The sequence below is a fragment of the Pararge aegeria genome, chromosome 17 (genome assembly GCF_905163445.1).
Source record: "Pararge aegeria chromosome 17, ilParAegt1.1, whole genome shotgun sequence".
NCBI classification, from domain to species: Eukaryota; Metazoa; Arthropoda; class Insecta; order Lepidoptera; family Nymphalidae; genus Pararge; species Pararge aegeria.
In genome coordinates, this window is record NC_053196.1 from 4,285,439 (window position 1) to 4,297,176 (window position 11,738).

The 11,738-nt window shown below is 34.6% G+C and overlaps 3 protein-coding genes across 4 annotated transcripts; 1 reads left to right on the forward strand and 2 right to left on the reverse strand.

Annotated features, from left to right (window-relative positions):
• Positions 1 to 200: 200 nt before the first annotated feature.
• Positions 201 to 3,705, forward strand: LOC120631079 (X-ray repair cross-complementing protein 5-like). The gene is made up of 4 exons (XM_039900502.1): positions 201 to 407; positions 536 to 839; positions 1,291 to 1,446; positions 1,951 to 3,705. The coding sequence occupies exons 2-4, from the start codon at positions 540 to 542 to the stop codon at positions 3,619 to 3,621; spliced, it is 2,127 nt and encodes a 708-aa protein (XP_039756436.1). The 5' UTR covers positions 201 to 407; positions 536 to 539; the 3' UTR covers positions 3,622 to 3,705.
• A 265-nt stretch (positions 3,706 to 3,970) lies between these two features.
• On the reverse strand, positions 3,971 to 4,724 carry LOC120631001. Its single transcript, XM_039900389.1, has one exon. It carries the CDS (start codon positions 4,590 to 4,592, stop codon positions 4,089 to 4,091), a length of 504 nt encoding a protein of 167 aa, XP_039756323.1. The 5' UTR covers positions 4,593 to 4,724; the 3' UTR covers positions 3,971 to 4,088.
• A 158-nt stretch (positions 4,725 to 4,882) lies between these two features.
• Positions 4,883 to 10,093, reverse strand: LOC120631125. Of its 2 annotated transcripts, XM_039900572.1 has the most exons (7): positions 10,042 to 10,093; positions 9,453 to 9,553; positions 7,300 to 7,493; positions 6,661 to 6,830; positions 6,475 to 6,565; positions 5,226 to 5,399; positions 4,883 to 5,089 (listed from the first exon to the last, which is right to left on the reverse strand). In XM_039900572.1, the coding sequence occupies exons 2-7, from the start codon at positions 9,472 to 9,474 to the stop codon at positions 4,943 to 4,945; spliced, it is 798 nt and encodes a 265-aa protein (XP_039756506.1). In that variant the 5' UTR covers positions 9,475 to 9,553; positions 10,042 to 10,093; the 3' UTR covers positions 4,883 to 4,942. The 2 variants fall into 2 exon arrangements, with proteins under 2 accessions (XP_039756506.1, XP_039756505.1); XM_039900571.1 differs by lacking the exons at positions 9,453 to 9,553; positions 10,042 to 10,093 and adding an exon at positions 8,550 to 8,640.
• Positions 10,094 to 11,738: the final 1,645 nt, after the last annotated feature.

An 11,738-nucleotide genomic window follows, 5' to 3' on the forward strand; every position in this document is an offset into this window, starting at 1 on the left:
TTAAAGTATTATTTTTTATTCATTCGATGAGATCGGTTTAATCTAAAAACAATGATTTATTGGAGGTCAGGAGGAGATGATCTGAAAAATCCGACAGGGACCGGGTCAGTAAAAATCATAATATAGTATACTAATTTACTCTTTGGTGGTCGTGAGATCATTCATTCCTCATTTTCATTCGTTTACCGGATTTCAGTTTGACGTTAAACATTTCATAACAAATTCATTAGTCTGTGCAACTAATACAATCGGTCTAAAAACTTGTCGCAACTTGATTGAAATTGAAACTTGAATCATTTACCTAATAAGAAATTTAGAAAACGAAATCCCAAAGTAATAAATCAGCACAGACTACACAGCACAGCAGCCGTAAACTAAGCAGCCACTTGGAGTTACAGTGTTTTAAGGTAAACAGTCTGCAACTTCAAACTCGCCGGGAAAAAACTTTTCTCAAATATTCTAACAGTCCCACTAAACGACTCAGTTTTTTTATGTCGACGGTACCACTTAAGTAATTGCAATTTGCATTTTGCAGTACAATGGCGCCTACAAAAATTGATCTAGGCACCATAATAATATTAGATATTGGCAGAAATGTTTCGATGCCGGAAGAAAAGAATGGACAATCATTTTTCGAAAAGGGAAAGGAATGTGCTGGTCGCATCATCGAACGAAAAATTATTAGCCAAGGAAAGAATTTGTTGGGTATAATCTTGCTAGGGGCTAAGACAACAAACAATACTTTAGCTGAACAAGCACCAGGAACATGCCGGAATATCCAATTGCTAACAGATCTACAGTATCCTACATGGTCTATGATACGCAACCTTCCAGATGTGGTAATGTCTTGCACCAACATTATTATCTATGTAAAATCCTTGTTGTAAACTTTTGGAATTTGGAATTTTCTACAAAAGACGAATAAGTCCAGCTGTATTTTTCCATCCGTTGACACAATGGATGATGAGTATATTTTTTTTTAAAAACTGCATGTTGTGCTTTAGGCTACTTGTTACTTACTTCAGCGCGGCAAACATCCTGGGTATTATATATAAACACAGGTTTGATAACCCTCCACAGATTCTAAGTTTATTTCTTTTTTGTGGTTCTTCTAAGATGATTTATAACAAATCAAACCAAACAATACAAAATCCTTTGGTCTGGAACACAATAACATCAAAAGTTTATTTAAATTTATTCTCTTTCCTTTGGCCTTTGATTGTTTTACACTGTTCAGTTATTGCCTGTAAATAAAATATATAAATATATAAATAGCAATTTAATTTTCAGCCCTCAAAATCAAAAGGTAATTGGTTTGATGCACTCCTAGTTGCAGCTGAACATCTAAAAAATGGAGTGCCGGCAACGAAGATTGTTCAAAAAAAAATTATATTGATGACCAACTTCCTAGTACCTTGTGATACAGAAGATAAACAAATAAAACAAGTAAGTGGCATAAAGACTATTATAATGATAAATCCTATGCACATTCATTAAGTGCTAGTGTAATCTAATAGCTTTAGTCTGCAATAAGGAATCAAAAATTAGAAGATTTTATTTAAATTTTTCATAAATACTTTTAATAACTTTTTGCTCTTATCGCTATGCCTAACAATCAAGAAAGGAGTGCCACTATCCCTCCTGTCAGACTTATTGGCCCAAAAGTTTTTGTTTACAGGACATGTATTAAAGAAAAGCAAACCTTTCATTCAGTATCTCCATTATCAGACTGATTTTACTGGTTAATAGTAAAAAATAATAATCCTGTTCAAATGAAGTATATGCTTCATTTAAATAATGTTTTCTTATAAACTGACTGGTCCACAAACTGTTTGTATGTAAGACAGAATATTGGCTGTTTAAATTCTTATTGCCCACAAGACAGAAGGGTCTCTCCTGTGCAAGGAGAAGGGTGATGATAAAGATGTTGATATTAAAACATTATTTCAGGCCATAGCTGGTTTTCAAGAGGAAGGTTTTGAAGTTGATATCATTGGACCAGATATTTATTCAGAAGAAAATGACAACAATGATGTAGAACTGGCAAGACTCTTTGTTGAAGAAACCAAAGGAGCAACAGCCACATTTGATTACACTATGAGATATTTACTCTTCCATAAAAAGAAGGCTACTAATGCCATACCATGGAATGTAGATTTAAGTATAGGCCCAAATATTAAAATACCTGTTTCAGCTTATATAAGAATTAAAGATGAACCAGTCATCAAAAAATGGAATACAGCAATCAGAAATCCTGTCACTAACACAGCCAGTTCTTCTGAAGGCATTAAGAAAGAAAAGGTCCATATTAACGCAGAAGATCAAACTACAGTTGCTGCTGATAATATCATTAAGGGATATGAGTATGGACAACAAATCATACCATTTTCAGACTGTGATAAAAGTATGCTCTATGATCCAGGGCAGAAATCCTTAAAAGTATATGGTTTTACTAAATCCAGCAACATAACATGGCAGAACCTAAATGGAGATGGATTGTCATACGTTTTTGCTCAAAAACGTAATAAAAAAGCACAATATGCTCTAAGATGTTTAGTTGAATGCCTTCTGGAATTAGATTTAGTAGGGATTGTTAGAAGAGTTTATAATAATGGAAATGCACCCAAAATGTACGCTCTCATGCCTGTTATAGACACAAACAACTTTGTCTGTTTATCAATGGTTGGGTTTTGCTATAAGGATGAAATCAAAAATATGGCGTTCCCTGTTACAAATATTAAAAAATATGCTTGTAATAATGAACAAGTTGAGTGTTTTAAAGAACTGATCAAAGCTATGGACTTAACAACAGCATATGAGGAATCAGAGTTTGATGATACTGAAGCTTTCCCAATAGCTAAAATGGTCAGCCCATCTGCTCAGTATATTTTAGATTGCATAGCTTACCGAGCCATGAATCCTGGAAAACCCCTACCTCAACCAAGGGATGATATTGTTATGTTATTTAAAATACCACCATTAATAGAAAAGAGGTCTAGAGAAGTTACAGAAAAATTAAAGAAATTATTTGTTTTGAACAAAGTGGAAATTAAGAAGAGAGATAAAAAGAAAAATCACTCAATGGATATGGATGATTATCAAAACCAATCTTCAACATCCAATGCTGATGTCACAATGGGAGATTTACCTAAAATTGATCTTAAAACGCTCAAGAGACCAGATAGTATTCAGAGAATAGGTACAATGCATCCAATAAACGATTATGATATTCTCAAACAGGGGGGGAAGACAGTGAGTGATCTTGCTACACAAATGACTGAAGCTATTGAAAGTATGATACATGGCAACTTAGATGGAAACTTTAGTAAAGCTCTTGATGCAATGATGCATTTCAGAAATGAATGTCTTAAAACTGAACCAAAGCTATACAATGATTGGCTTAAAAATTTCCAAACGGAGCTCACCAATCGCAAAAGAAACAATGTTATAGAAACGTTAAATGAAAAGAAATTAAACTATATTTTACAAAGTGAAAATAGTTTAAGCACTGTTAAATCATATTCTTGTGATGACAGTCAGTTGTACGAAAATGATACAGAGCCTATGTTGACTGAAGTCAATATAAGTTCAGAAGTCAATGACCTTTTTGATAACATGTAAAAGTATTTGTACTTGGAGATAATTGATTGATTGTTAATAATAATTATTTTAATTACTGTTCCTTTTACAAGGCTTAATGTTAATTATTTGTTATAAAATATTGTGATACAATAAAGATTTAATTTTTGCCATAAAAGTTTGTTTTAGTCACTGAAGTAATAAGAATTTAGTTTTCAAAATTCATTGATTCTGATATGAGTTTTTTTGCTCATAGATCAGGCAACATATTAAAAAACTGCTCTTTTTTGAAATATTTAACATTTGACAAACATTCCTTCTTGTTGGAAATAGAAGTAGACCTTAGTACTTTCAAGAAACCATGTCATTAAGAATAAATAAAAAGCATAACCGATTATTATCTAAATGTTTAATAATTTCATAGTAATAATGGTCTAATCTCAAATTTGCACACAATAAATTCTTTTTACAATATTAATACCTTATAATTTAAAAAATGTTGAGAGCGATCATTGGACGCCACTGGGTGTAATTTTGTTTTGCGATTGTAAAATCTCTAGGAACTCTTGCAAGGAAAGTTCTTCTTGGCAGTCTGTATCAAGGTCATGTTCAAGCTGTGCTTCCATGGAATTAGCATCAGGGCTGAGGACTATATTTTCATCGAGCACAACATGGTTCAACCTAGACTTAAGGCTTTGGAGTATCTCCTCTAACTCTAAGCACTTGTTTCGAATTGAAGTCCCGAGGTCGGAAGATGGATCGATGTCTTCTATCGTAGCGTTCTCCGAGAACGAATTCGCTGGGGTCCGCGTACGAGGCGGCTGTATCATATTAAACAAGTTTTCGGGAATGCCATTCCCGTTTCTCACGGCATCAGGCGACCGAGATTCTGAGAATTCCGCCAGAATCTCGTCGATTATATCTTCGGCGTTTTGCCGCGGATCGACGACGTCGTCAGGCGTTTCAGCGCCACTGTCACCATTGATCATCTTATTATTCGAATCTAACTTCATGTTTTAACTTAAACTTTTGGTTATTTATTGATTCAACAACAAAATAATAAGCACAGAGGGCACTCGATCTCTAGAGTGTTGTTGTTACTTGTTCCAAAAGTCAGATGATTGATGAATTAAATGTTGCCACCATTACTGTATAAATTAACCTGATTTTCTAGTCTATGGCATATAAAAAATAATCACAGATTTAAATTATGTAATTTTGTATTATTATGTAGTGTTATTATTAATATTATTGGTTACCAATACTATTAAAGAAATATTTGATGATTTAACTTGCGTTCATCTGATTGCAATCTTTTTAACGAAAGCTACGTAGCTTTCACCTTACCTAAAGAGTTCATCAACTAATTGTTACAAAATCTGCGTTGCGGGAAATATAAATCCAGATAAGCTTCTTTTCTCAGTTTCTTTTCAATTTCTTCACTCTTCATAATTTTCAAAGCAGCTTTGCAACTATTGTGCGCATGTGCGAAGAAACAATCTCTCACAGACTGAAACAAACATTGATTATTTTTAATCGGAAAAAATATCCAACGCTTCTACCATATTATAATTATTATTTTAATGTTTCAATTTCAACAATTGCAAACTAATAATTGGGTATTACATTCAATTATTGTCAGGTACCTTGAAATCGGCTAATTTTGCACCTTGAAATTTAGATAAGCAATTTTTAAACAGTCTCGTATAATGCTTCCTGCATAAGAAAATTCGGTTCTCATACTGCCAATAGTCTCCTTGCGCAGAACAGGAACAGCCACAGTAACCACAAGCGTCCAAGTTGTATGGAACACATTTGATCTGCAGAATAGGAAAGAATAAGCACAGAGGTCGCAGGTCGCGAGGTAAGGGTCGCAGTCTTGAATCGAAGAAGAGATCGCGTGCATTTCTGAGTTCGCCCTAGACAAGTTTCCAATGATGCTTATAAGTCCTAATTTTATTATTAGCAGTGAACGTAAGTTCTTCCGAATTTCCGTTCAAGATTATCTCATTTCCCGCTATATAAAGTAGTCGTCAATAGCCTATAATAGTAACGGGAGGGTTTGCCAAAATCAGCATACTGGGCAGGGGATTAGGGGTTAAGAAATAATTCAATTTTGACTGCGTTAATTCTGAACGGCTTGGCGATTGCATTAGGTGGTAATAGTAGTAGGTAGTTCCCGCGGGAAGAAGAGGAGTGATGGTATAAAGTAGTCATTACGAGGTAAGCATTATTATCAAAAATTCAAGGTGAAGGTTCCAAGCTGAAAAAAGTTGCCCAAAAAACGATTTAGCGTTTCCTGCTGTAAAACATAGATAAAGTGGGATCCCTGTGGGATAATCGGTTCCCTCACTTAATTCGAAATTACAGACAGATCTCAATTTTATTTATTTATGAAATAGAAATAGGCCTACAATATAGATACTTATCGATGGTACCAACACACACATACACGCTTAAGCTTGAGTTAAAGAGCTTATAAAAAATATTTATTTTGAGATGTTATCATAATCATCTTCATCATTGTGAACCTATTACGGGCCCACGAGTCACAACGGGTCTTATCTCAGTATGGGAAGGGTATAGGCCTTAGTCCAGCTCGCTGACCCATTCTGAATCGGTAGACTTCACAAGATTGAGAAGACGGATAAAAGAACATCCACGCGTTTTACTCCTTCCGTAACGTACCCCTACAGTGCCTAACATAGTATACACCCGAGAGCTACGAGAAGACAACTAGTCAATGAAGTGTTGGCTTATAATAGCGACGAATAGATGATGGCCAATAGCGTCGACCACAAAAGCACGGTACACGTGATATTGGGATTAAATAACCTAAATATCCTAAGAAGAACAACGTCCTCGTTCAAATTTTTGAAGGTCAGTGTATATTACCTCAACTGCGCATTTTAAAACTTTTTTGCCGGTGAAGCTGTATGCAAATTTCATTTGTCTCTTCTTATACATTGGATAGTAATCACATGGCCTGCAATCCAAAAGTAATGTTAAATTTCACCCTGATAGATCCTTGTTAAAATTATATCAAATAAAAGTTTTGGGTGGGTATAAAATTATACTTACGCAGGACAGTCGGTAGGTTTAAACAACCCTTTCCTTTTTGATAAAGAGTTAAAAGGCGCACAGTTTTGTGGTACAGGTTTCGGGGGTGGTGGTTCTTTTGGTGGTGGCTGATACTCATGTTTAACTTTCCATCTTGAGGATTTCGGCCCATAACAACATTTGCTGTAAATCTGAATAAGCGTAAACATTTAATCGCAATGCAGAATTTAAAGACATTATTTACAGCAATGGTTGGTTGAGATGGACGTTGGGGTCCCAAGGTGGTTAAAGGCCGATCCCGTACCAATAAACAAAACTTTGGACCGCGGCACCCAACGTAGTACACAGGCGACACCAAAAAACTTGCCGGGTGCCGCTAGAAACAGTCTGTAGATCAGTCATGAACAGTGGATTTTGGAGAACTCTCTTCCCCCCAGAATATCTACCTCCAGCAGTTGACGTCAATGAGGTGAGGTGATGATGATGATGATCATTGTATATACAACAATTGAATGTGTGGTAGTGCAATGTGAAACCGTAAACCCTTTCGCAATTATGAAGTTTAACAAGACTTTTAAGCCTTGAATTTGTTGTATAATAACAGATCACAAATCATCAGTACATTATCCATGTACTAAAACTTATAACTGTACACTTTACCCTATGTGTGAGATCGTAAAATGCGTCTCGGCTGTTTTCATAAGTACCCGGTCCCAAGTTTGGCTGTACTTGTATAGTATTTCTTCTCATGAAGGGACTGAGTGCTGGCCCACTCATGGGTAGAACATCACGATTCAACTCAGTGCCAAAACAAAGGGGTGGTGGGGCCTTCTTTGTCACAACATACTCGAAATCTAGTAAAATAAAATTTTAGTATTAGTGACATTCAGAATATAATATTCGGCCCACTTATATACGTATAAGAAGATCAGAACTCTCAGGTCCTCCTGTACACTGGAATCATGAGATCCACCAAGGGTGAACGATCAGCTATCTATGGTCACATAATATATCAAGACTTAGGGCTTTAGGACTTTGGGTTCATTTTTGTTTGAAAACATCAGTTAGGCATAACTGATGTCAATACACGCGAAAGACTAAAGATCTGAATTTTATAAACACTTATTCGAGACCGTGGTTTAAAAAAAGTCCCGTTTCAATAAACATTGGGTAACTCTGACTCTTTTGCAATTGACTGTAAGTTTTTATTTTTTCATCAATATTGAATATCATTGAACATCATCGTTAGGCTAAAGATCTATGACTATACTTTGATAATATTTATTTTCATTGCACAAGTTTTATGGGAAGAATCTTGTATAACTTCGTTCTAAAACTGAGCCCCCAAATTCCTTCAGGATTAGGAAAGAAATTGCTTGTATACAAAAACTTTTAGATCTTTAACGTTTATAAACAACCATTTAAGGCATGCTGACCTTTGCTTCGGATTCTTAGAGGAAATCTGAATCTGGACATGGTGACACTATAAAACTAAATTTTTAACTTCCAAGTACTTAAACCACTTGTAACCATTTCCTTGTATTGAAACTATAACTGATTACGCGCTCCTGATGGATTTTAAGATTCCGATTTTATGGAATCAACCTGGAAAGCTCGGAGCTTGATTAAATATACGAGAAAAAGAAAGTTATGGTGAGCCTCCTTTCTCACAAATCACAAGGTATTTGAAATTTAATTTATTTGGCCTGTTCCTTTTTTAAGAACGGCTCAACGTCTAAAACGATCTTATTGAAATTTGGCACACCGATTGAAAGTTTCCTGGAGACGTTGGAGAGATTCTTAGCCCAGAAAAACACTTTTTGTTATTTTAATTATCAAACAAAAGGAAAGCGTACGAAGTCGCGGGCAAGAGTTAGTAATTAATAATGCAAATCATCATTTCCATTTACCGCCATGGCATGTCTCGTGCATATTGTTTGGTCTCAAATACCGTCGTTGGTATGGCCGCTGCATTGTTTAAACTGTAAAGAACCACCTCACTTCCACTGAGTTCCATCGGCGACTGACAATCGGATAAGAGCTTGAAGGCTTTCGTGATGTTAGTGACAGAAAAAAATATGGCAAATACGACTATTACTCTTTATTGGGGCGCACGCTCACTATAATGTAAGGGAACTATGATATTGGGAGAGTTTGGGATAAATAAAAGTAGAATATTTCTATACCAGTATACTTTTTTTTTTAACAGACTATGCAGTGTAACGGCATAGTATACTAGTAGCACGTATGTTTTCAAAGGTGAGGTCAAAAATTATTAGGCACTAGGGACAGCCCAGTAAAGTAACTTTTTTTTCCGCTCTTTTCGTCGTTTGTTTTCCGACCTGTAAAGTATCGTTTATCCCTTTACAGGCTAAATTTTCAGGCTTTAAGCTATCCTTATGAGAAATTTCCTCAATTGCGATATAAATGCTGAGACGTGATGATGATATAAATATGTTGTCAATTATGAATCATTAAAGCTTTTACTAAAATTGCTGGATATATCAGCAAGCTGTTTGCTGATATTTCGTTCAAGCAGGGTTTTTCTTGATAGCGGAGATATAATTTACAGAATTAATAAAATTAACTAGGGTATAAAAAAAAATTGTGTGCCGGAAGGTGGATTTCGCAAAAAGTACGAATTAATAATATTTCTTATAAAACTTGTCCTGGTTTTTCGTAAAGCGTGTTCAATATAAAATCGTGTGTATACGGCATAAAATTTTTGCTACGACACGAATTTGGTCAACCGATTTTCATGACATGAAAAATCAAAGGTCATGAATATGAAATCAGAGTAGAAAATACTTTACCCAGTGTTACGTCCCAAGTCATTACAAATTCTTGTTTATTTAAATTATTGTGGAAGTCAAAAAGTAGGTAAAATATAGCGTTACCTAATTCAATTGAATATCTGAAAAAGAAATAAATTATGTTCTTGTAATACTAGTTCAACAGGCACCTTCTGTATTATAGTTGACACCTAATTTGGCTGGTCAATGTGGAAAGTTGCTTTCATAACAAAAAACCCTGTCAAAACTATTTTGCATTCTGAAACCTAAGTTTCCAATTGAGTTTGGATATTAATTGAAAGCAACTTTCAACAGTGGTTATCTAAATTTAATGTCAACTGATGTTCAGAATCGGCCTTCCTGGTCCGAATAAACCAATCCATTTTTGGGGTAGGCAACGTCGTTATTAAGTCGTTAACTGGATAGGTAAATATTAGAGGGGTTCCTCATTTGGCTTAGTTGTTTATAGCGATAATAGGTATTTTATTATCACAAGATAATAACTGAGATCAACAGCTGATAACAATGTTCTCTCAGATAGAAAAATGTAGGATGTTCCCCTCCTACGCTGGGGGTAGGACATGGTAGGACGTTTTATTGTGGTTATTACCTGGATTTAAAAACAAGTATCCAATAAACCCAAAATTATGATTTGATTAAAAAATATCATTATTGTTATCAATAATTCTTTGACTGTTTACGTGATGTCAAATCGAAACAAACACTTATAACCTACTTGTTACCATTTATAACTGACGTCGTTGTTCACGATTGACGCTATACCAATCTATACTTTTAATAAAACTGTAACGGGTTAAATTCTGTACATTGATGATTTAAAAAAAATATTTTTTGGAGGGCACTCTATAATCGATAATGAACACAAAACTGTATTTTTTTTCATTCGTGCCTGTCTGTCTCTATCTAGGCCGCGTATCACGCTGAAACTACTGAACGAATTCAAATGAAACTTCGCACGATTTGAGGTCTTAAGCTTAGGTTACGCCTAAGGATATGTCCATGATTGTAGCTATATCAACTATTTAACATAGATACCCTTTAAATAAAGCAAATTGTAAACGTTCGATCATGAAAATTCAAGATATAAGTAAGTAGTAAGTAAGTAATTTGACTATGGATGGAATATGTTATTACGATAATTTGTTATTGCAAAGCGGTTACAAAAGCTTCATTAATACATATCTTCTTTTTGTTGGCACAACATGTTTTCTTCTTCCTTTCACTTCTATCAGCAGCCATCTTTCTTTCGACCCTTTACCCTTCCACATAATATTTAACATGTAATCTAATGGTAATGACTTTCTTCCCTCTGCATTACATGACCAACCAAGCTTGCCAACTTCTTTTCTTGTGTCTGTTTATATTATGTATAACTCCACCTTGGTTGTGTCTTAGGCTTGGCCCTGCTGGAGTCATAATTAGATTTTTTTGCCTTGATGTTAATTATGTTATTGACGTGACAACGTCTTATAAATTGGTTTGCCGGCTGACACTTCAAGAAACTGCGTTACGCTCCGCTCACGTTATGCGCTCACAATGAGAGCGAGTGAGAGGCACGCGTCCCTTCCACTCGGGCATGGTTAGCCCGCCTAAGAGCGAGAGAGACAGACATAAAAAGTGAAAGGCACGCGTCCCTTTGTAGTAAACGCTGTTTCATTGTACGCAAATGTATTGCAAGTTATTGTATGTATATTTGTATATAAATACGTATGTATGTGTAAAGGTAAAAATAAAATTTTGTTAATATGAAATTCAGTGCGAGATTCTTTGTATAAATTAATGTTTTAAATATAATTCTTTGTATAAATAAATGTTTTAAATTGTTACTATTATTTCATCCTTCTTCCTACTATACGAATGAATATTCACATTAAAATTATTTTACCACTCAAAGTCGTTGTCACGTAAAACTTTCGCCCGTATACCGACTTTACAGGCAACCAATTTTTATGACTACAAACTATACTTATTTTCAAACAATTTGAATTAATTCCGATTGTAACTATTTATGTTTGTTGTTTGTTTCAAATAGCAATTTGTCGGATGTTAATAGCAATTTCGTTTTAATATTTATTAAACATTCATTTTCTTTACTACGAAAGACATCTCATATTATTTAAAATTCTGCGTAAAAATAAATAAAATAAATAAAAAATTTATATACTACGACAACGCACACTTCGCCATCTAGCCCCAAAGTAAGCGTAGCATGTGTTATGGGTACTGAGATGTATGATGAATATTTTTATGAATAATATACATAAATACTTATGATATACATATAAA